A 26331-nucleotide genomic window follows, 5' to 3' on the forward strand; every position below is an offset into this window, starting at 1 on the left:
GGAGCAAGTTTATTAGATACGGAGCGGAGAGGAATGTTCTTGGTAGAAAGCCACACTTTTTGACCCACGACGTAAACGGGAGGCTTAGACCGGTGGCGATCGGCTTTAGCCTTGGTGCGCGCTCCCACCTGGAGCAGAGTCTCACGGGCTCTGGTCCATGTGCGATGACACCTCTGGATAAAGGCGTGAACAGAGGGGACCGCGACCTCGGAATCCAGACTAGGAAAAATAGGTGGCTGGTAACCTACACTACACTCAAATGGCGAAAGGCCCGTAGATGACACTGGTAACGAGTTATGAGCGTACTCAACCATAGAGAGTTGCTGGCTCCAGGATGAAGGATTCTTGGATACCAAACATCGCAACACTCTTTCCAGATCCTGATTGGCTCTCTTGGTCTGACCGTTGCTTTGGGGGTGATAACCCGAAGACAGACTAACCGTGGCTCCTAGTAATTTACAAAACTCCTGCCAAAATTTGGACACAAATTGGGAACCTCTGTCGGAGACCACGTCCATCGGGAGGCCATGTAACCGAAAGACGTGGTCTACTACAGATACGGCTGTCTCCTTGGCTGAGGGTAATTTGGGCAAGGGAATGAAATGTGCTGCCTTCGAGAATCGGTCCACGACGGTCAAAACGACCGTCTTGCCCTGGGAGGGCGGGAGGGCGGTAACAAAATCTAGAGCGATGTGGGACCAGGGTCTCGAAGGAACAGACAACGGCTGAAGTAACCCATGGGGAGGTTGGTTAGATGTCTTACCAACCGCACAGACCGAGCAAGCCAAAACAAAACTGCGAATGTCGCGAGCCATAAGTGGCCACCAAAATCGTTGCTTTATTAAACTGCAAGTGCGGTTTACCCCTGGATGACAAGCAATGTTGGAGCAGTGACCCCATTTGAGGACCTCGGATCTTAACCCCTCCGGAACGAACAAACAACTCGGTGGGCCGCCGGGCGGGGGCGCTACCCCTTCTAAGGCCACTTTGACCTTCGATTCGATCTCCCATGTGAGTGTAGAGATAACTATCTTCTCTGGCAAAATACACTCGGGAGTAACCGGGCGTTCGGAAGCATCAAAAATACGAGATAAAGAGTCGGGTTTGATGTTTTTAGACCCGGGGCGGTACGAGAGAACAAAGTCAAAACGTCCGAAAAAAAGTGCCCACCGAGCCTGCCTGGAGTTGAGTCTTTTAGCAGATCTAATATATTCAAGGTTCTTATGATCCGTCCATACAATAAAAGGTACCCCCGACCCTTCAAGCCAATGACGCCACTCCTCCAACGCTAACTTGACGGCCAACAACTCTCTGTTACCAATGTCATAATTGCGTTCGGCAGGAGAAAGACGATGGGAGAAAAACGCGCACGGGTGCATCTTGTCATCTGAGGGAGAGCGCTGTGAAAGAACCGCTCCTACCCCCACCTCTGACGCGTCGACCTCTACCACGAACTGACGTGTGGAATCAGGGGCGACTAAGATGGGAGCCGAAACAAAGCGGCTTTTCAGTTTGGCGAATACAGCCTCGGCTGTATCGGACCACCTGAACGTCGTTCGGGGAGAGGTCAAGGCAGTCAGAGGTGCGGCTAGTTGGCTGAAATTGCGAATAAAACGCCGATAGAAATTGGCGAACCCCAGAAACCTCTGTAGGGCCTTACGGGAATCTGGACTTGGCCAATCCATCACAGCCTTAACCTTGTCGGGATCCATGCGCATTCCCTCCGATGACACGATGTACCCTAAAAAAGGAACAGACTGTGCATGAAAAGCGCATTTCTCCGCCTTGACAAAAAGCCCATTCTCTAGCAACCTCTGAAGCACTCGTCTGACGTGTCGAACATGTTCCTGGAGAGACGAAGAAAAAATCAAAATGTCATCCAGGTAGACATATATGAATTGGTCGACCATGTCTCTCAACACATCATTGACGAGTGCCTGGAAAACCGCTGGGGAGTTGGAAAGGCCGAAAGGCATGACCAAATATTCAAAATGCCCCCTGGGGGTGTTAAATGCGGTTTTCCATTCATCCCCCTCCCTGATGCGAACCAAATGATAAGCGTTACGTAAGTCCAACTTCGTGAAGACGGATGCTCCCTGTAACCTCTCGAAAGCTGAAGACATCAACGGCAAAGGATAGGTATTCTTTACCGTGATGTTATTCAGCCCTCGGTAATCAATGCAAGGTCGCAGAGAACCATCCTTCTTCCCCACGAAGAAGAACCCCGCCCCCGCTGGAGAAGAGGAAGGGCGGATGAATTTGGAGGCTAGAGAATCAGAAATATATTTCTCCATGGCCTCCCTCTCTGGAATAGAAAGAGAGTATAGTTTGCCCTTAGGCGGAGACTTACCTGGGAGTAAATCTATAGCACAGTCATAGGGACGATGCGGAGGAAGAGAAGCAGCTCGGGACTTACTGAACACTTCCTTCAGGTCGAGGTACTCCGGAGGCACGTTAGATAGATTCACCGTCTCACTCTGAAAAACAGAACGAGACACAGACGAACAAGCAGACACCAAACAAGACTCATAACACTTATCACTCCACGCAGACACAGAGTTTTGTCCCCAGTCAACCCTTGGGTTATGTAACTCCAGCCAAGGGTGACCGAGGACAATGGGAGCCAAAGGGGAGTCCAGGATAAAAAATGAAATGAGTTCAGTGTGGTTGCCAGACGTGATCAGTGTAAGTGGTTCAGTGGTGAATGAAATGTCAGGGAGAACTTGTCCGTTGAGTGCGTTGACAGAGATGGTGTTCTTAAGTGCAATGGTGGGTATTTTGAGTTTGTGTGCAAGGGCAGAGTCAAGAAAGTTACCCTCCGCTCCCGAGTCGAGGAGTGCTGGGCTGGAAAATTCCTGGGCTGCCCACAGCAATCTCACCGGAAGGAGAGTGGAGGATGAGGTCTTTTCCACGGAGATCCCGCCCGACAGTAGCCTTCTCCTTACCGCCGGGCGTGGTCCTCTTACCGGGCAGGAGTCTAGCAGGTGTCCGGTCCCGCCGCAGTAGAGGCAAAGACCACGGGATCTCCGTCTCGCTCTCTCCTCCCGGGAGAGCCGAGCTCGACCCACCTGCATGGGCTCCGGGTCGAAGGTGTAGCTGACCGCATCCGCAGCGTTAGCCTGAGGGCATTCGACACTCTTTTGCTGAAACTCCATCCTGGATCTCAGTCGACTCAGACGAGCGTCCACCCTCAACGCCAGTTCGATCAGTCCGTCAATCTTCTCCGGAAGGTCGATCATGAAAATCTCTTTCTGGATGCGGTCAGCCAGCCCATGCAGGAACATGTCCCACTGTGCCTCCTCGTTCCACTTGCACTCGGCGGCCAGGGTGCGGAACTCGATGGAATAATCCGAGACCGAGCGGTTACCTTGACGGAGCTCTGCGAGTTGACGTGCCGCTTCTCTTCCGGTTACCGCTCGGTCAAACACCCTTCTCATCTCCGCCGCCAGCGTCTGGAACGAGGAGCTGCAAGGATGTTGATTTTCCCACACCGCCGTTCCCCAAAGTGCGGCTCGTCCGGAGAGCAGGGTGAGGACGAATGCCACCTTGGATCTCTCCGTGTTGAAAGTCTGCGGTTGAAGAGCGAAAAACAAGGAACACTTGGTAAGGAAGGCTCTGCAATAATTGCTCTCACCGGCATAACTCTCAGGGGTAGGCAGACGTGGTTCCGGTTGCCGCGATGCGGATGGTGTGTGGGGGGTCGGCGGTGGGTCGGGCACAGTGGGACCGACGAGTTGTTGCATCTGTTGGGTCAGCTCGGCCACCCGTGCCACCAAAGTGTGTACTGCCTGTCCTGTGGCAGTTAAGTTCGCCTCCTGCTGGTCCAGTCTCTCGTTGCTGCTGGTCAGTAGGGCGTTGATACTCGCTGAATCCATGGTTGGTCAGAGCGTTCTGTAACGGATTCACAGAGGCAGGATTCAATTGCAAGTAACTCAGTTTAATTTGACAGATAGTGTCACAGAAGTCAAAACTCAGAACACTGAAGAAGTCCGGGTAAGACGGAGCAGTGAGAGAGGCTCTGTTGGTGACACGGGCAGGCTGTGAGCAGCTGTGACTCGGGAGATCGGTAGAGGTAATCCGGGAAGGGATCCAGCGTTTCACGGAAGGGGGAAACGATAACCAACACGGAGACACAAGGGGAAACATCCAACAACGCTCTGACAAAGACAAGAGGGAAACAGAGAGACTAAATAGGGTGAAGGTGATGAGTTGCAGCTGGTGCAGGTGATCAGCCACAGGTGCGTGATGAGCCAATCCCAGGCTCCGCCCTCACCTACATTCAACACGCACCCAAGAGTGAGACAGGGAATCCATGAACCGTGACAACTGCACGTTCTTGTGTTCCCTGAAGAGGTCAGATGATCGATACTCGAAACCACGATCAGCAGTGCAGCGATTGGCTGGCGTCAAATACAACGTAATGACATCAATAAAAAAAACACCTGGCAAAAAACTTGACAAAGAAAACAAAAAAAAACAAAACATGAATATCTGGACCTTCATAGGGAAATAGCCAAACAAACAAAAGAACATAAAAGTAAATAATTAAATGTGCACATTATAATATTATTTTCAAATAAACTTTTTATATTATTATTATTTAAAATGATTATTGCCCCTGTGGTTCAGTAAGGAATTCTTGTAAGTATTGGCTGGGACAGATTTTAAGTATCACTTCAAGATGCAATCTAATCCTGTTTACATGTAGTAAACTGCTCCCGGCAGGTTTAAACTTACAGACCGGTTGCTATGACATCAAGTCCACGATGAGCATCGAAGAACCAAACAATCTGAGATCATGCCAAATCGTCAACAATCAAATTCAGCTAACTGAGTTAGCAACGTGCAAAGAACGGACTCCTGGTGTTTTAATCCGTCTCTTTTGTCCATTTCCAACCACTTCTGTCCTCTTTAAGGGTCTATGGGCGGGTAAATGTATTAGCTTTTTCAGAATTTTCGGTCTAATTTTCTGCCCTGTTTCTGCTCTGACAGCTGCAAGATGACGATGAACGCGAGTGTTAGCAAAGCAAACCAGCCAACAAAGTTTAAATCCTGTTTGGCTAGCACACTTCCCAAAATGTTTACACATTAAGACAGTAGGAGGAGAGTAGGGGATTTTTTGCATTCGCTCGAACACATTCGACCACATGAGCATTTACACTATAAAAGCAATCCGGTTGAATGTGTTTTACTATCTGGAAGTGGTCGAAATTGGACAAGCTTAAAACGATTTAGACCTTGTATTCAGCATCGTCCACTTGTAAACAAATCGACCAAAACACATCCTAATACCCGGTGTACCCTATCCTAATAACAGGACCTTAGAAACTATTTAAACTAATTCGGACTGCATACACTTTTCAACTTGATCTCTTTATATATATATATATATATATATATATATATATATATATATATATATATATATATATATATATATATATGTGTGTATATATATATATATATATATATATATATATATATATATATATATATATATATATATATATATATATATATATATACACACAGTGCCTTGCGAAAGTATTCGGCCCCCTTGAACCACAGTATGCCAATCATCTGATATCTGATATCTAACTTGACTGTTGAGAATCCATTTGGTTGAACATACATAGTTACACACCTATCCACATGAGGTCCTTTTGTTCACAATGTCATGACGTTGAAGGCTTATATAAGCAGTGTGGTGGAGACCATCATTGACAAATGAAAGCCTAGAAAACTAGTTGTCCATCCAAAAACTGCAATAAAGACCCTGGCCACTCCTGTTTACTAAACCTGTGCCAGCACCTAGATTTGCCAACTGGCATTTACAGGACTTTAAAAAGACTGAAGAAAAGGTTTCTCAGATGTCTTGGCTTGAACTCCAAGCACCATTTCTGATGAAAACTCCTTACTTGGCAAATAAGTCAAGCAAGTGAATGTATCAGGAAGCTTTTTTGTGGGCTATAACTAGGGGATTTGATAATTTGAAGAAGCAAATTGAATGGAACAAAACACAAAGATGTCAACAATGGAAGAAACTCAACAGTCTTAGGCTATGACAATGAGCCATACTTGTTGTAAAGACAGTTTTGTGGACATCTCTAATTGGCACAGTGAAAGCCAAGATTTAATCCCCACAGAAAATGTGTTCAGAGACCTGGAGATTACAGTTCACAGATGATCCACAAAGCATCTACATGGAGGAGACAGGAAAACTGACCAAATCCGGTTCTGCAAATGTGGTAGACTCACAGCCTACTCAAGTCTCTCAGCTGTAATCACTGCCAAAGGCAGCTCTGCAAAATAGTGAATAAAGAACCTGAATTTAGATGTCAATGGAGGATTCCAAAAAGTGCTCTCATATTTTATAGTCTGAGGGCTAAAGAAGTTTCAATTGATTTTGAAATATGTTAGTGAAAAACATTATGCGCTGAATAATTTCTAAGCGCACTGGGACACATCACAAAAACAATCTCTTTAATATCAAACTATTTCGCTTAAACAGCATTGAGATAAACTGTAGAGCAAATGGACCCTTCACTCCTGGGGAAAACTGTCCACTAATCTCACATGTCTTCTATAGGGGGATCTCAAACTATGTTTCAAACTGGCCTACATTTGTGAAGAAAAAAGTCTGCAATCAAAAATGCATGTATACCATAAAAAAATAATTTGTGATATCTCATGCTCTCAGCATTGGATGTTGGCATATGATAATAAAAGGTTGCAATCTGATATTGTTTATTTGAATTATAATGCTCCTAAAGATAGTATCGGGATGTAACGGGTGCGAGTTAGCATTTGAAAGGCTTCTGGCAGTGGGATGTGCCAGTGAAAATCTGGCATTTAACACATTCTTTCTGCTCTCATTCACCTCTCGTTATTAACATAGAGACTTGGGCTCTGCTAAAGGACAGTACTCGTTAGCACTATGGATCTCTGCTTTTAATGAGGCTCTGACACATAACCACATACATAGACACTCACATTAAACCATACTAATGCATGCATGGTCACTAATGCACACTCATACAGCGCTGAGAGGGAGGATAAAAGATTCAAGGAGAAACACATTTCTGACCGGCAGAATGAGCCATTGATCTAGAGCTCACTCATTCTTCTGCAGTTACTCACTTCATAGGCATCAAATGTACTGAAGGAACACAACTAAACAGGCTGAAAAACATGCAGAAAACCTTTTTATAAACAATCAATTAACTCTACCAGGGCTGAGCACATACATTCACACAATATTCAGAGAGTTCATCAATCAAAATGGGGTTTTCAATGATCATTTCGTAAACTTTTACATTCAGACACCCCCAATCTATAATACTTTATATTCAGGGGTTATATTCCTAGAATGCATCAGCATCTCGGTCCAAGTGATTAAAACTAGAACCTGAACAAACCAGCAAGGATCACCCTTAACCCAACAGAAATAAATCTACTCACTCTGAGCTGCTAATGAATAACAAGTTGCTGATTGTCACTATAGGTGTTCCTACTCAACTGTCATATTCATGTGTCAGGCAGTGGATTACGAGAACTTTAATGTTTGCCCATTTGCCCATCATATAGCCAGTTTGCTAAACGCTACATTACCACGGGCATAAAAAAGGAAGCCGCATGACACTGGCCAAAACACAGATATGCTACTGTTAGGGGTGCATGATCCCTAAAAAATCCAAACACACAACACCTTGTTACAAGTGTTTAGTGACACATCACACATCCGTAGGTCAGAACCTCCTCAAAGACCAAAAATATCCTTTAGAAAACAAGAAACATAAAGCAAAATCATAACTGGAAATAATCATTACATTCAGCATGGTGTGTGATTTGATTTCAGTGCTCAATCAATACATTGTGCATATAGTTTAGGCATTTAGACATACGTTTAGCATTTTTCCAACTGTAATTGTGCATAATAATCTTACGAATATCTATTTACCTAATATGACTTAAGACCTGCAATGTTGCCAGAATTATAATCATACAGTGTTTTTTGTATAATTATAATCATACACTGAGCCTGGTTTCTCCAAAGGTTTATTTCTCCATTCTGGTCCTGAAGGATTTTTTGTTCATTGCCACCATTGCCTTTGGCTTTTGGCCTGCTCAGTTGGGGACACCTAAATTTCAACTATATTACCGATCTGCCCGCATTGACACTATATGATAATTGAAATAACATCACCATTTTCACCAAAGCAGCTGTACAGCCAAATCAAATTCTGTTGCATTATTTTCCTTTTAACACTGTGAAGATGCTTTGAAACAATTGGACTTGTAAAAGCGCTATATAAATAGGTGAGTTGATCTGATTTGATTTGATAAGTAAAGTGACAGTTTTTTTAACCAACCACATCCTGGCTAAAATGAAAGTTCCTATCTAAGATCTGAATTAAATTCAACACTATAGGCAGACTTTGAAATGCTTCTGACAGATGTCACTGCCAACACCTCACAACGATTGTCTGACAGCTGCCTCTTATTTACATAAAGTTATAAAGCATTTCTCATCTTTAGATGCTCTCACCTCATGCTCGGCACCGCTGTCAATCGCACAGTCCCTCATGCGAGCCTGCTGTTCAGTTTCAAGGGGTCAAGGTTTAGCACGGCCCTGTTAGCATCTGCTAGTAATGTAGATGCAGTAACTTCACAGATGGTTCTTTTGATGCCCATTCAAAATAAGCTGTGTATTCTGAAGAAGCAATACTTTGCAAGCAATTCACTACCAGTCAAAGTTTGCAGTCAGTATCATTTTTGAATGAAATTAATACATTTATTAAGCAAGGATGAATTTAATCATCAAAAAAGTGCCCGTCTATGGTCTTTATTGGCTGCCCACGAACCACGTCTAGTTTGACCCACTCTCAAAGGTAACTGGTTCCTGTTGTGTACAATTCGAGAAGATGCTGTTTTCTGCTCTGAAAAAAGCAAATTCTCTATGTAAACAGCGATACAACAGCAGTATAACCTTTTGATGATTGCTTCTCAAATCTCTGTGAGGTCTGAATGGGATTTACAAAATGCTTATCCATTAAAGATGGGAAAGGACCAACTTTATTTGGACCAACTTGCTCCTCAGAATAATATCCCATAAGTATTATTCATTATTCATGTGTACAGCTGGGTGTTCAAAATACGGAGTTTCGTGTTTTATATTGTTCAAGTTTCCAGATAACCAGCTAACTCACGTTATTACCATCAAACTGAAATACTTTTGCTTATCAGCTGTGTGCCACTATTAACTAAAACTGTGGCCATTAATGCAGATTTTCTGTTGTTCTCACTACTTTAAGTAATAATAAAGGCTGGAGCGAGATTTGTTTTACAGACTTTAATGTTACAACAATCATTCACGCTAGTGGTCTGCTAACACACGCACTGTTATTGATACATTTCCCGCAGGTGCACTGCAATGAATTAGAAATATACACATGGGTTTGTTGATGGACATACACTTGTTAATGCTGATGGTGAGGAATTACAGTTGAAACATGTCATAATACCTCAGTATATATATATATATAACAAAAATATTGAGCACCACAACTGTTTTCATCATTAATAATAAGAAATGTTTCTTGAGCAGAAAATCATCACATTAGAATGATTTTTTAAGGATTATGTGACACTAAAGATTGGAGTAATGATGCTGAAAATTTATTTTTGCCATCACAGGAATAAATTACTTTGTAAAATAGAAATGTACTAAAACATTTAATCAAATAAATGCAGTCTCTGAAAGACTTTGTTAATAAACAAATTTCATTACAAAACTGCACAGACCCCAAACTTTTAAACAGCAGTGCATGTAAATTCCATATAATTGCATTGAGAATATTAACGGATAGCTGTGGCCAGTTACTATGATCCTCCTCATCTCATCTCAACACGTAACAGTATTGTCCAGTAAATCGCCATCTTTCACTGAAAACTAATGATATCTGGTTGCTGTAACTCACTGTTAAAACGCCCTTAACACGTTACAACTAACCTAATAAAAAAAGAAAGAATGAAAGCCATGCTTAAATGCAATTAAAGTTCACGCACCCCTCTAAATCCTGGCTCCAGCGTGTGCAATACTGAAAAAAAAAAAATGATTCAATTAAAAATGCCACCTGCAACTGTAACACCTGTATCTGTCCAATAGGAACAGGTGAGTAACTGCACTTCAACACCGCACTCTCGTATACATCAGCACCATATGTCGCTCGAGAAGGCCCAGGGGACACGGTACAATACGCTGCAACCGAACTGACAAGTCTGACAGCCCCGCGACATGGGGGAAAAAGTCCCTGTGAATTACAGTGAAGCTACAATAATCCACCCATTCACTGTATCTACCTTTGATTTTCTCTCTCTCTCTCTCTCTCTCTCTCTCTCTCTCTCTCTCTCTCTCTCTCTCTCTCTCTCTCTCTCTCTCTCTCTCTCTCTCTCTCACAAAGTGGCCAGTTTTCAAAGTCCGTCGCAGACACACTAATGAAGACTGGTAACATTCAAGAGCAAAAATCGCAGTAGTTAGATAAAAAGGAAAAAAAGAAAGAACAATCATGTGCACACTGAAAGATAACTGGAAAGGCAAAAAAAAAAAAAAAAAAAAAAAGAGAGAGAGAGAGAGTTTGGAGCACTGACAGAACTCACCGTTTGCTGCAGGTCAGGGATGCCTATGCGGACGACCAGTGCGTTGCCCTGGGGTTCCTCCATGGGGCCGGCCGGCGCTCGGCAAACGTCGGCGTGCGGAGAGCGGGAGCTGTCCCCCCGGCTGGTGCTGGAGAGGTGGCGGGGAAGAGGCTGCGCAGGGCGAGAGTAGATGAGGAGAGGGAGAGAGAGAGGCAGCGAGAGAGGGAGAGAGAGGGGGAGGGCAGAGGGGGGCTCAGACGGGAGTTCAGGCTGCTGTTGTGGACGATCTCTGGGCTGGGAAGGCTCATGTTTGCCCGAGCCCGCACTCACAGGCATGCTCTGTGTGTGTGGAGCTCCAACTGCATAGTGCCTCTCTCAAGCATACGCGTGCGCGCACACATACACACACACACACGGGGAGCTGCTGGCACACGCGCACACACGCACACGCGCACAGGGAGAGAGGGAGTGAAAGAGGGGAGGGGAGATGCAAGAGAGAGAGAGAGAGAGAGAGAGAGAGAGAGAGAGAGAGAGAGAGAGAGAGAGAGAGAGAGAGAGAGAGAGAGAGAGAGAGAGAGTTAGATGTGTGCTGTGATTAAGCATTTTTAGCATCAAACCTGTAGGCTATAATGCCGGTTTAACACATTTCTGAATGTACAATGATACAGATTACAACAACATCATTAAATAATGAGAAATAATCAGAAAAGCTCAGAAAACATTTCAAATGATCTGATATTATATCTTACTGAAATTATTTTCAATTAAATTCTGGAATTTATATAATATTATATTGTTGGCCCAATAACCAATATTCTACATAGCTGCTCTAGATTCATGTCTCTCATATAACACTGCACTACTATAATATTCTATTACAATGTGATTAATAAGCTAATTAGAATTGACATAATTAGCAAAGCTGAAAACAGTTGTGCTGCTTAATATTTTTAAGAAAACTGTGAAGCATTTTTTTCCAGGGATTCTTTGAGTAAAAAGTTTTCTTGTAACATTATAAATGCCACGTTTGATTCATTAGATGTGTGCTTGCTAAATAAAAATATTTCATTAAAAAAATGACTGACCCCAAACATTTAATATACTGTATATAAACATTATAGAATACAACAAAGGACATAAATATATGGGCTATATTGCAGATTGAAAACATTTCTGAATGAGCAATAAAAACTGATTATAAAATCAAATCAGGTCAGATAAGTCACTAAATCATTCTAAGCATGCACTATATTGTCAAAGGTTTTGGGACGTCTGACTTTACATGCACAAAAACTTTAATGACATAACATCCTTTATCCATAGGGTTTAATATGTAGCTGGTCCACGCTTTGCAGCCTTCCCCAAACTGTTCCCACAAAGTTGGGAGCATGAAATTGTCCAAAATGTCTTGGTATGCTGAAGCATTAAGAGTTTATTTCACTAGAACTAAGGTTTATTTCACTGGAAATTGAAATCCCCCCACCACCACCACCAAACTTTACACTTCACAATAGGTGTTTGATTTTATACACACGTGGCCATGTAAGCGACTGGAACACATTTATTTTAATGATTTTGGAGAGGTGTCCCAATACTTTTGGCAGTATAGTGTATCTTAATGCAAGCTCTGTGAACTACTTTGGTCAAATCTGTGTTTTTTTTTAAATAGTGATACTAAACTGCATTGAACATTGGCCCAGTCAACTACTTTCTATGCTAGTGTCATACTGCCTGAATCACTCCACACTCTTTCTTCTCACATATTAATGAAATAAAATAAACTCAATCAATTTTTAATGTCCAATAATTTTTTATTCAGTAAATAAAATTCAGCGCATGTAATTTGGATAAGAGGATAATGTACTTTCACCCAAGTCATTATTGCAAAATAAACCCATTCAGGGTTTACAAATAGTGTAAAATGAAAAGGAAAAGATTTAAAGCGGGACAGGGAAAGCTTTGGGCTTTAATACCAGTGTAACACAAAATCAGACAATTTAAAATGATGATATCAGATATAGAGAATTATGATGATCTAATAAATTTGAAATTTGGCAATTGGCAGAGTTACTGTGTAAGAACTGAAGCAGGTGAGAGGGAGAGAGAGAGAGAGAGATTTTTTTTTTTTTTGATTTTTCACAAAACTTTATTACAATTATTAACACATTATCTAGACAATAAAAAATAATTTAAAAACAAAACCAAAAAAAAAAAAAAAGGGAGCGAGGGAGAGAGGGAGTGAAAGAGGGGAGGGGAGATGCAAGAGAGGATTAGAGAAAGGGGGAGAGAGAGAGAGAGAGAGAGAGAGAGAGAGAGAGAGAGAGAGAGAGAGAGAGAGAGAGAGATGTTGAACGTCTGTATTGATTTCAAGCAAATATTGCCTTCACAGTTCATAGCAAAGCATCAGCTACCAACACTATCTGACATAGTTTGGTGTGTGTTCACACGTCGGCGAGTGTCATCTCATGCTGTTAGTGTGTGTGTGTGTGTGTGTGTGTAAATCAACATTTTATCAGGTTGACTGAATACTATGCAGCAGACTAGAGCAGAGTGGCTGGATAACACCACAAAACACCAATAAATGCTCCAAATACAGTACACCACATGCTAACAGTCTGCTACCTGTGTTTAAATCAGTTTGTCCACTTGGGGGCTTGCATCATGTTCGGGCTTATAATTAATAATAAAACAAAGAGTGCACCCTTGCAATGCAGTTTATCAAAGTGCAAAATGAATGAAACAGCATTGTAACTACACACATGTAGCTACAAGATACTACATGCAAATGTATGGCACTATCAGCTGGCGTCATGTATTCTTAGTGAATTCCCCCCTCAGCATGCAACCAAAATCAGGCAAGCAAGAAAAAAATAAATAAAGCAAGACATGCAAAACCGTTATGGATTCACCACAGGGATCCCCTCCCGCCCATTATTGTGATATCACAGAGCTAGAGCAGCCGCTATTGGCTTCATCAGTGTCACTGACTCATGCTCTCTTTCGATCACATGCCCTCATCTTTATCTCTGTGGGCCAAAATCTGATTGACCTCATGTCATTGTTCCACTTTATTATGCAGTTCATCTCAATCTCATCCGCTCCCATGACATGCTTTCGCTCAGTCTCTTTCTCATTCCTTTGTTACCCGGTTCCTCATTTTCGCCTCATTCCCTCTCTTTCCTTGTACAGTATTAACTGAATATTTCCTTCAATTTGTCTTGTTTGGCAGCATAATTGCGTGTCTAAGTCTTTCTTGCATTAACACTCATGGGCATATTATTTTCTAAACTGTCATTTTCCAGCATGAACACACACAGTGCTGGGCTTTATGTTGTGCTGCGTCTGTGTGAGGTTAAATTAGCAGACAGGCAGATCATGTAAAAAAAGATGAAAGCTATATAATATTCCACTAACACTTAAATTCATTTCAGCTTGAAAATCTAGTGGACTTTGAAGACTTTAGGATCATCTATACATTCCCCTAAAAGATTATTGGGAAGACATGTTTAGTTTCTCATTAAGGCCATTATCTAATCAACCAATCCCATGGCAGTTGCTTCAATGCATTTAGGGGTGTGGTCCTGGTCAAGACAATCTCCTGAACTCCAAACTGAATGTCAAAATGGGAAAGAAAGGTGATTTAAGCAATTTTGAGCACGGCATGGTTGTTGGTGGCAGACGGGCCGGTCTAAATATTTCACAATCTGCTCAGTTACTGGGATTTTCACACTCAACCAATTCTAGGGTTTACAAAGAATGGTGTGAAAAGAGAAAACATCCAGTATGTGGCAGTCCTGTGGGCGAAAATACCTTGTTGATAGAGTTCAGAGGAGAATGGGCTGACTGATTCAAGCTGATAGAAGAGCAACTTTGACTGAAATAACCACTCGTTACAACCGAGGTATGCAGCAAAGCATTTGTGAAGCCACAACTAGCACAACCTTGAGGCGGATGATCTACAACAGCAGAAGACCACACCGGGTACCTCTCATCTCCACTACAAATAGAAAAAAGAGGCTACAATTTGCACGAGCTCACTAAAATTGGACAGTTGAAGACTTACAAAAATGTTGTCTGGTCTGATGAGTCAGAATTTGGCGTAAACAGAATGAGAACATGGATCCATCATGCCTTGTTACCACTGTGCAGGCTGGTGGTGGTGGTGTAATGGTGTGGGGGATGTTTTCTTGGCACACTTTAGGCCCCTTAGTGCCAACTGGGCATCGTTTAAATGCCACGGCCTACCTGAGCATTGTTTCTGACCATGTCCATCCCTTTATGACCACCATGTACCCATCATGCTCAAAAGAGGGTCAAACACAGTATTAGTGTGGTGTTCCTAATAATCCTTTAGGTGAGTGTATGTTCTATATTCAATTTCTAAAATTAAAAATTTCTCTGGATTTAAAAATTCTAAATCCAGAATTTTTGGGATATCATTTTACATAATGTGCCTTTAAACAGTTATAACATATTATATATACACGTGAATTATCCTGCATATGCTCTCTATAAAACAGCATAATATCACCTGCCAATGATCAGTTGGGAAATGTTTAATTGCTATGACATTACACCCCCCCACCCCCAACCAAACACATATTTTAAGTAACTGTCACCCTAAGCCAAGGTATTGTCACCCAAGAATTACCCCAGTATAAAATAAAAATGATGTAAGCAGTGTTTCCTGTACCCCCTTTTAACAGTGGTGCTTCAATTTAAGCATACCTCAAAATAATGGTAAGTATTCATGTCTTTCTAAAAGTGTCCTAGTGGGTTCAATGTAGTCAACTTTATTTTGCCATTCGAAAAAACAAAAAACAAACAAAAAAAAAAAACACACACATTGAAATCAATATTGTGGACACTAATAATTAACTAGATTGAAAAGTTTGAAAGACAGATTTATGCTGGCTTGTCTTAAAAATGTAAAATAGTTTAGGTTAGGAAGTTAGGAAAATTGCAAGTGCAATTTACAGCATTAGAGAGTATTATTCTATAAAATATTAAACAGTGTAAAGAGACAAACACAGAGACATTTAGAATCTGACTGTAGAATGTTTGGGACATTGTCTTGATTTATTGCCCTGCATATTGACATATTTTTAAACAGTATAAATTATTACTTTGTGGTAATGCAACCGTTTGACATATTCATGAACACAAATGTGTATATTAGGCCATAAATCCAAAAAAAAAAAAAAACACGTTGCATGAATTCTTGCTTTGTTGTTGCCACCCCTCATGGTCTCCATGCCACCCCTTTTGCCACCCTATAAATCATTTTCTAGATATGCCGCTTAAGGAAGGCAGTATGTTGCTTAAAATCACCGCTACAATCAGCTTTAATCTGAAAATCAGACAATGTTACATGTTACATCCACACACAATGTAAGAGTGGTACATAAAGATGATTAAAGCATGCAGTGCCTTGTGCTTGTGCTAACATGAACTAACCAAGAGCAACATGCATAATGTAGCTTTTGTTGCTCATATATAAATGATGACGCATATAATATAATATCCCATTTAAAATCGTATATAATCCTTAGTTTTTATGTTATGAAAGCCTGGCAGCGTCCTGCGTGCAGGCTAAGTCTGATTCTGTTTCAGGTCATTTCCCAACACCATTCCCGCTTTTTTCCCCAGTCGTTTTCTCTCTCATTAAAGAATGTCTTCATCAATAATGGCTAAAAATAACATCTGCGGTATGACTTTGTGTAGACATTTCTCAGTGACTGGCAACAGCTCAAAGACAGATTTAGCAGAAAAACAGGCCTGCACACTTAAAACAAGCCTGGCATGCGATGCTAATATCAGCAGAACTCAGCTTCCGAATTTCAAATAAATAGTGTCTTTAGTCTATAAAAGACAGCTAATAAGGAACAACTCTGGAAAAAAACAGCAACAAAACCAAAAAGCCCACACTGATACCATGAGTGAGACTTAAACTTTCTGAGGAAGTTGAGGCAAATCCGTCTGTGATCAGTCGGGCTTGTGCGAGCAGATGAAATGGTCTCACACATTCGATCCGTCTTTGAGCATGTGCAGCGCTTCCAGATGGAGAATGGGACACATCAGCGGTGAACCCCCAGTCACCACAGCGGATGTTCAAATCACACCACTGCCATCTGCCCAGAACCCACATAACGCTGACACACTCTGATCATAAGATTAACTTTATACAAATGCTACTATTATTTATTTTACATTTACATTGCATTATATGTGATATTTGTTGTAACAAATCACACCTAGTGTTACATACCCACAGTTTCCATTAAATCTGGCATTTTTAGTGTGATTGCAAAGATTTAAATGTGTTATAATTTTTTTTAGTCTGAGATCATCAGAGATTATGACATTTGTGTGGTTTATATTAAAAAAAATCATAATGAATAAGTAATAGGCTATTTTCTATCCTGGTTTTAAGGCTCTCTCCTGGAATGCTCAGTTTTTATGGGCGTGCCGCACTGAAGACTTGGAAGTAAACGCCCATGGATGGGATTGGATACAATTTGCATACTTAATGAGCTTCAGCTCCCCTGTCAGTACACATGAGGTATTGTTTTGAAAGTGTGTGGGAAAATGGCCACTGGAATGAATCCCCCACAGGACTCGCAAAATATCTTTATCAAACAAACACAATGATTTATCACCCATCCACCCGCGATTTATTGTAATGTTATTTTTTTATTATTTCACCCACCCAGTTGGTGGATATAACTGTGAACCGTACACACACACACACAAACACATAGCCGCAGGACGTTGGGCTTTGCGAGCTCTGGCCCATACATGTCTGAGTCTGATCATGAAACGCAATGAACTAACAACACCACTTTGACAGCGTGCTAAGTTCTGTTCAGTTAGACACATACAAACAATAGATATCAAACAATCTGTAACAATGCAATACTATCACATATAAAACACATTTTTAATCACATTAGTGTGTTGCTTCATTCATTCGTGTAATATTATCCTGTCTGCAAATCCAGTCTCTTGTTTACAAATGAATCTGTGGTGAAATTAAGGAACAAACACGCAATGTCTTCCCCATGTGAGCTGGATATTCATTAAAAATAAAGTTCATCCATACATTCATACTATTGGAATCTGAATGAAGCTTATGCAGCATGGTCATTGCTTTGAAGTTTGATCTAGTTTAGCTCTATGTAGGCCTGTGTCATGTCAGGCACGAGTCAGTGGACGGGGCTACAGAATCAGGCGTTGATTGAGGCAGTGTTTCACCACACAAGAACGTCAACATCACCACACAACTACTGGTGTCAGTAAAAGCTTTTCTTTGGCTAACAGTTTCAGCTCTGAAACTTACAGGATATTCTTATATTACCATGAAATTTTATATATCAAAAGCTCAAGGGAAAGTTGATTTCTCAATTCAGGACCCTTTTAAAAGAATTAAAAAAATAATTTAATGCTACAAGTGAATTTAGGCATCATAATATTAAAATGCACATTATGAAATGAGACAGACGTCCAACACTGAGATTTTATTATGCTGCAGTCGGCCACTTCCACTCTTTTTGTTGTGTATGTGGGCTAACACAGTGCTGTTTTACATGGTTAAAACATTCATACTAAATACATTTGAGTGTGCTGAAATTTATGCTATAATGTTACTAAACAATCATTTGCTCGTGGTCAATCAATGCTAAGCCGCCACACGAGCTGAATGAGCGAGAATTAACCAGTCGTCGATGTAATTGAGGATCCGAATCCCATGCATACGCAAAGGGTCTAAAGCCGCGTCCACACACTTCGTGAATGTGCGGGATGAAAGAGCTAGACCAAAGGGAAGTACCTGATATTGGTAAGCCTCTCCCCCAAAAGCGAACCTCAGGTACTTCCTGTGCTGTGGAAGGAGTGAGAGATGGAAATACGTATCTTTTAGATCTATGGTCACAAACCAGTCCTCGAGCCTGATCTGCGACACAATCTGTTTGATTGTGAGCATCCTGAACTTGAGCTTTGCCACAGAGCGGTTCAGGACGCGAAGATCTAAAATAGGGCGCAGCCTCCCATCCTTCTTTGGCACGATGAAGTACCGGCTGTAAAACCCTGACTCTCTGTCCGGCAGAGGAACTCTCTCTATAGCCTCTTTCCGTAAGAGATTCTGTACTTCGTGAGTCATTACCAAAGCCTGCTTGGGGCCCACCACCGTGGGTAGAACCCTGTTGAAATGAGGTGGATGACATCTGCACTGTATGGCGTACCCCTTTCTTATAAACTGCAGGACCCACCAAAAAATATTTGGCAGATTCTCCCACTCTGCCACAAAATCTACTAAGAGTACCAGCCTCTCGAGGCCTCTGATGCACTCTGCACTGCGAGTGCAGCGCCCTGAAATGGCAAATCGGAAGGGAATGATTGACTCGACTCCTCAGAGGGCACGAGCCATCCTTGGATGAACCGTGAGAGCCCTCCACACCCTGGCAATCGGGCAGGTTTGGTGGAAAGACCATGTGAGGGCACCAAGGGCCAACGGGCACTGTATACTGAGGTGAACACCGCCTGCCCCCGGAGGGGACCACCCTCACAGTCCTGACCACACAGGCGTCAGGACTTCTTCGACGCAGCCTTCTTAGAGATAATGACTGACCTCAGATCAGTCCTACCCCTAGAAGGCTGCGCCTGACAGCGCCGCCCACCGCCCCACCCTTTCCGCGGGGGTGTGCGGTTGGCAACACTCTGTTTTTGCTGCGCTCGATGGGAGGAGCTTGCACTCTGCGTCTGCTGCTCTCTCACAGCAGCAGATGAGGCCTGTCAATATTTCATTTAGCCACAGCCCTGCTCAATACCTCCACGAGCTCCTCTCTTGCGGGGGTTTTAAGTGGCGAGTCTTCAACCCCCGCGTGGATACTGCAGATATCAACCTCCTCGGAGAAAGATAACTGCAGCACCGCGGCCACCCCGGGCGGGAGAAACCACAGAGCGGGCTCCCGAACCCGGAGAAACATCCAAGCATCTGACGGGTGAAGGCTGAGAAAAGGCAGGGCCCGTTTCAAACCCCTCCATCAGATCCAGTTGCGAACCCCACGACATGAGCTTTGACCGCAAGCCGGGACGCCCTTCTCGAAGAGTGCCCAGCGAAATAACAGCACGCGAAGAGGCAGAGCCTCACACTGCTCGCAGCCGCCACCCTCAAGTGCTGACTGCACGTGCTGCTCACCCAAACAAACAACGCACATCGAGTGTGTATCCCTGCTCGTAAGGAAGTGCGAGCAGGAAGGAAAACACCTTCTGAATGATTGTTCACTCGCCATAATCTCTCTGTCAGTATGTGTGTGGTTTTTCGTGAGAGAAAATAACAAAGTCTGAACTCAAATGACACAACACAAATGACAGTTTTGGACAATGAAACAGAGCGCTTGTTGAATGCAACAGAAGCTAAAGGCGTGTGTTTGCCGGCAGGCTTTATAGTTTACGAGTCTATGACGTCACCCGCCTATGACTTTCTGTCTCTCTATTGGACTGACTACATATGTGCTTCACGACGCAATCACGCAGAGGCGTTCCCAGAGTAGTGACGCAGCTCGAGTTCCCATGATAGGGATTAGGATCTTTAATAACAAAAACTCAGGAAACTATCCCAGAATATACATTTAACACGTGTTAACAATAATGAAGATGGACAAACACAGAGGGAGAACTGAAGGCTAAAAATACAGAGCAAATGAGATTTTAACAAGACACAGGATTGGCATAACTAATTAGACAGACTAATGCCGAGTTCAGACTGCACGATTTTTAAACTGGTCGGATCACTGCTCTTTACACACTGCATGGTAGCATTTAGTTGATGCCGTGTTCACACTGCATGATGAATCAGCGACAGGAAGCTTCATATTGCATGACTGTAAAAGAAGAAATCACAGACAACTCTGTTCAGTCCGCAAACTACGTTTCACAACCAAGCCCCTTTACACAACCATAGATGATTCGACTATCAGTCGACCAAAGAAAGATTCAACAATTCTGATTCAAATGTGTAAATCCTTAGTTGGGGACACCCCTAATATTAAAGCATATTTGGTGGTTTCTACAGAAATCAAGAGTAGATTAAGTCTGTTAAAATAATCTAGTTAAAATAATCTGGACATTCCATCATATATTTATTAATACTACCAATTAAAATGAGAGGAAAAACGGCCAATAATCAATATGGTACTGACCATAGACCATAGACATATCATAGACTGTAAAAAAAACATGAACAAAGTGTCCGTGACGTCACCCATAGCCCGGATAACAGAAAATGGGCAAAGAGGTGGGACATGGATGGAGATGAGGTGAGGTGATGCGATCACAAAAATCCCCAAAAATTAGCCGTATAGACCAAAACCACAATTTGTACCAGGCTGTAAACACTTTTTTTTTCTGCTGTAAGATTGGCCATTTTAACATGGAGCTCAATGAGATTCTGCTCCCTTCTGAAGCCTGTTTTAAAAAAAATCCCTCTAAAAATTGTTACATTTGCAATTTTTGCAAATGCCCACTATTGCTACATTTGCATGATCAATTCCGCTGTCGCTACTCTGGCATTTGTGTCCATCTCTAACATGCGCATCTGTAACAGTTTGCAATACATTCAGAAAACTACATTGCGGACAAGTTTAATTCCAGAGCTGTTACACACTCCATTCGTTTGAAAAGTCTCCGAGGACAGAACAGAAATGAAGGTGAGGGGTAAATAACAGTGAATGGAGAAAGTGAGGGAGATTGTGATAGTTTGCTGCTCGAAGAGGCTCTGATTGTTAAAAAGATGCTTAAAAGTTGGCAGTGTCAGACAACATATTTCATCTCCATTACATCATATCCCACTAAAGATAGAGAATATCTATAGACTAGAGCCGGCCATCGCAGCCGTAATACAACCACACGTACTCGGAACAGAGATGCCTGGTGTTTCCAAACGTGCACGTGCAAGTTATTTTGCGCTACATTTCTCCAGAGCAAGTTATGTTGTATGCAGAACAGGAAATAATACATGATTTTGTTGGCAGTCTAAGTGAGGTTATGGGGTTTTAGATCGCATCCCCCTGCTAAGGAGCTCTAACCAAATCCTCCTATGGTTTCTAAACAACACAAGATGCATGGAAATGCTCTGCGTATCGCTCTGGCATACAGTCTCCAATGATTCCCCTATTTTCAATCCTGCTGTCAAACAAAGTGAATTATTCATGTTCTCACTGTACACTAGGCTCTGCACACAAACTGGGCAATGTATGCACATTTTTAGTATGGCCGAATCCTGATCACGTCCAATGTCAGGACTAAACATCTGCCCCTAAAAGTCCCTTGAGGTTTGATCTGGATCAGACCCGGATGTAGACCTAAATCTAGATCTTTAGCTTCAAAAATCTCTCACCACCATAATTCAGACCTCAGGGTTTCTATAGAGTTTAGAGTTGCTGATACCAAATAGCGTAAATAATATTTTTTATGTTTTATTAATGGCTTCTGGATTCCTTTGATAGTGAATAAAAATTTCATCATTTTATTTATGTAAAACGTGTCATCTTTAATGTAAACCCTACTTTGTGGATCCGTTTACACAACAAAATGCTGTACTTATCGATGTAATCTGAGCCTTTTTTTTTTTTACGGCTGCATTGAAAAATCTTCAGGGGAAGTTCAAACATCTTGATGTGCTTCTTTATCCCTTTATCTCTTCTGTATATTTACAGACATAATGCCGAGGGATAAAACGGCATGGAAAAAAAGAATCTGAATACTGAGTAAACATCAAACAGCACAAAGAGAAACATACCTCCAGGGTTCACACCACAAACATATCACTACAACCATGAGAACTGGAAGTTAATTAAGTTACAGTGAGAAAAGTCAGTTAATCAGGATAAGGACAAAGGGAAATAGAGAATCATACCCTATATGAGTAGTGTCAGAACTGCTTGCAACACAGAGTTATTACAGTTAATGCCCAGAGCACCCACTCAACTAAAACGGCAGCTTTGGGGGCATAAACATAAAGGGTGTCTTTGTGTCTCTTAACAGATACAAAATGCAATTAAAATGTCTGTCCAAAATGAACAGGGCCCTTACATGACAACGAGATGCATTTAGTCACTTAGCCATTGTTTAAATTTACCTGTTTTAGCCGGCTAGCTGTGTCTCGCGCTGAAGTCCCGTGGGAACTCAGCGGTAGCCGGAAAAAAAGGCAGTCCAGTTGGGAAGAGCGTTGTGTGTGTAAAACAAGATTATTTTATTACTACACATCTTTCCTCAAGCCGTGTGTGCCCAAATGAAAGGATAAATAAAGTTTACATTACCACAGTGGTTGCACCCGTCTTTAACCACGGAATGGCATTTTTCTTCAACCAGCCCGGCTGTGTTGTGTCTTTGTAAGTTAGTCAAGTGTTCGCTGCAAATTTTCACAGTTCAGAAAGGCACAAACGCGAACCATTTCTTCTTCACTTGTGAGCCCGATCGGATCATCACTCTAGTGATGTCCGGTTCACGAACGGATCGTTCTTTTTTTACCGGTTCTTTTTTACCGGTTCTTTTTAGTGAACCGGGCGAATCAGTTCACCAAATCGGACTGAATCGTTCTAAAACGGTTTGCGTCTCAAATCAGCGCTGATCACACAAGTTACTTTAGTTACTCACTTTCTGACATGAGTGACAGTCCCTCCGAATATAAATAAACTAATGTCTTGAATTATATGTTGTAACTCCAACCGTTCACTGAACTGAGTCATGTTTTGCTGAGAGATCTGATGAACTCACAAGCAGCTAATACTGAGCACGCGCAAGTAACTGAACGTGCAGCGGTCCTCAGGATCAGCAGTACAGAATCAAAACAGAAAACAGTTTCTCTCAGAAACGTTCAATACTGAGAACTGACGAGCCAGCTACAACAGAGTTCACACGGGACTTCAGCGTGAGACTACAGCTAGCCGGCTAAAACAGGTGAATTTAAACAATGGCTAAGTGGCTAAACGCATCTCATTGTCATGTAAGGGCCCTTTTCATGTTGGACAGACATTTTAATTGCATTTTGTGTCTGTTAAGAGGCACAAAGACACCCTTTACGTGCATGCCCCCAAAGCTGCCGTTTTAGCTGAGTGGCTCTGGGCATTAACTGTAATAACTTCCTGTTGCAACCACCAATCCCAACACATTCTCACACCCAACTCGTCACATATGGACGCTTGACCAGGACCCCTTGTCGTCACTTTTCAACGAACTGGGCGTACCTTTATCGTTCAATTTTCGACGCGCTGGGTGCTCCATTCATTTCAATGAGAAACCTTTGGCGTCATACACAGACGCATTTAATTCTTTGCGTTTCTTAAAAGCAGACATGATTTTATTAATATTTAAAGGCTACTTTTATATTTTGGAGCAACTAACCCAACTCCTACCCTAAACCTACCCACATCTTAACAATATAAAACACATACCAGGCAAATAAATGTAGCCTACAGTCACAAGTATTTATTGCAAAATCTGACCAAAACAGTATAAAAGTATTAGCTCATGTTGCATTCCAAGTCTTCTGAAGTCATACGATGTCTTCATGTGAAGAACAGAGTTGATGTTGATGTTTTAATCGCTGAAATGATGATCCCGGCATCCCGCTGCCCCGTGAACGAACTCATTCATATCTCATTCAAATAATTCAAAAGACTCCTGAGCATGACGCGATCGGTCACAAGACACACGAGAGCCAATGACATTTTACAATCAATGCTGACGTAATGACGCAATTGGTCACAAGACATATGAGAGCCAATGCAATTTCACTATGAAATCTGAAGAACGGGCACTCGGGCAGCAATATTTGAAATTTGATGTGTTCGTGATCTTCGACGGATGGAGATGCTGAACGCTTTTGGGGATTTTCTTCATGCAAATCAATCGTTTGGCCTCGGAAAACTTGGATTATTTAACTTTTTTGAATAACTCGTGGATGCAGTCGTATATCCTGTGCTTTATATCATGTTTACACAAAAAAGGGAGGTTTAGGGATGGGGTGGGGTTGGGTTACATGCTGTTAAAATGTGTCTAAATAGCGTAAATAAAAAAATGTAATAGAAATCATGTTAAAAGTGTCTAAATAGCGTAAATAAAATAAAAGTAAATGAAATTATGCTTGCTGATTTAATTGAGAAGCACACTCCAACATGTCATAATGGCAAAATTATAAACCAATAAATAATTTCAATAAATAAATCAAAAAATAAATTTCACAATGACGAAAATCCCATTCCCAGTGCGTCTGTGTATGACGCCAAAGGTTTCTCATTGAAATGAATGGAGCACCCAGTGCGTCGAAAATTGACGATAAAGGTACGCCCAGTTCGTTGAAAAGTGACGACAAGGGGTCCTGGTCAAGCGTCCATATGTGACGAGTTGGGTGTGAGAATGTGTTGCCAATCCGGATCGTTTTTTTCTTCTATAGACTGTACCCACAAAGATATAATGATCAAGATAATCTTAAAAATTTGCCGGAATTGTCCTTTAAGTTTACAAAACACATATTAAAGTAGACACTTTACTTGCATTTAACAATTCTAATAACTTTTGTCAAAATAAAATGTCAACATGTTCCAAATTGTAAAATTGTCATTCAGTGTAATGGTCTGGACTTAATGAATTTAAGGAGGAATTATGCACATCCAACAAACTATTTGCAGGTGCTCGATCAAATGAAGCATTTAACACAATGTAAAAAAAGAATCTGCACACTGCCACTACTACTCCCAAGGGTTTATTAAAAAGGAAACAACATTTCGACCCAAAGGGTTTTCATCAGGCAAACAACAAGCACAAAAAGGTACAATTTATATCTGCGTGAACCATCACACCTGACCTTATTAGTGAACTAATTAGTGGACTTTGAATTTGCCATTACACCTTTAAATTAACATATACAATATACAAATAAGTGTTGGCTGTTTTATATTAAAATTGTGTATAATATTATGTGTTATATTTATTTTTTAAGTATTTAAATAACCAGAGGACTTTTGTCCCGAAACTGCAGTTTGTAAGAGATCATTCAGTGTAACAGGATCAAGAAGCCATTCTGAAATCATATAAAAAACAGATAGTCATTCGACAGTCTGTGACATCATCAAAAGGCAGCTTGAAGACCGTGTGGTATTACTGTATAAATAACCATTTTTGCATCACATTTATATTACACATAAATGAGAAAAGTTTTTAAACTTAATAAAAAATAATATTTTAAAGCATTTTTGTATAGTTTAATTTGTGTTATTGGTTTATTTTAGAAGCCCAAAAACAGAGAGACTTTAAGGCACTGTAAAATGCCAAAAAGACAAAAAGTATGGACGGCACTTTAAAAGCCATTCGCACCAAAAAAAAAAAACTAAAAAAAAAACTAATATGATAATTACAATGAAAATTATAACAGCGTCCACACCAAAAAAGTAAATCAAAAAAGGTTACAGACTGCAGATTGAACTTACTGATATATTTTATTTAAATTATTAGGTACTTCTTCTTCCTTTAATACTTAAAAAAATATAAATTCAATAAATGTTATAACATTAAACATGAAGTCTGAAATTTTTAAATTGCAATAATGAACTGGTTATAAAAAGTAATAATATTATATATAATATTATATATTATTATTAATATTGCTTGCATTTTAGTCTATATTGAAAGTGAAAA

General features: G+C 41.4%; 1 protein-coding gene across 2 annotated transcripts in view; it reads right to left on the bottom strand.

The window, feature by feature from the left end:
* The window catches only part of shank3a (SH3 and multiple ankyrin repeat domains 3a), a 462280-nt gene that overhangs the window by 322652 nt on the left and 113297 nt on the right, over positions 1–26331 (bottom strand). Inside the window, exon 2 of one of the 2 annotated variants that reach the window (XM_067420066.1) lies at positions 10660–11059. In XM_067420066.1, coding sequence (XP_067276167.1) covers positions 10660–10974 — 315 coding nt within the window. In that variant the 5' untranslated portion in view covers positions 10975–11059. Of the gene's footprint in view, positions 1–10659; positions 11063–26331 lie in introns of both variants that reach the window. The other variant, XM_067420065.1, reaches the window with a different exon arrangement.

The sequence above is a fragment of the Pseudorasbora parva genome, chromosome 16 (genome assembly GCF_024679245.1).
Source record: "Pseudorasbora parva isolate DD20220531a chromosome 16, ASM2467924v1, whole genome shotgun sequence".
Taxonomy (NCBI): domain Eukaryota; kingdom Metazoa; phylum Chordata; class Actinopteri; order Cypriniformes; family Gobionidae; genus Pseudorasbora; species Pseudorasbora parva.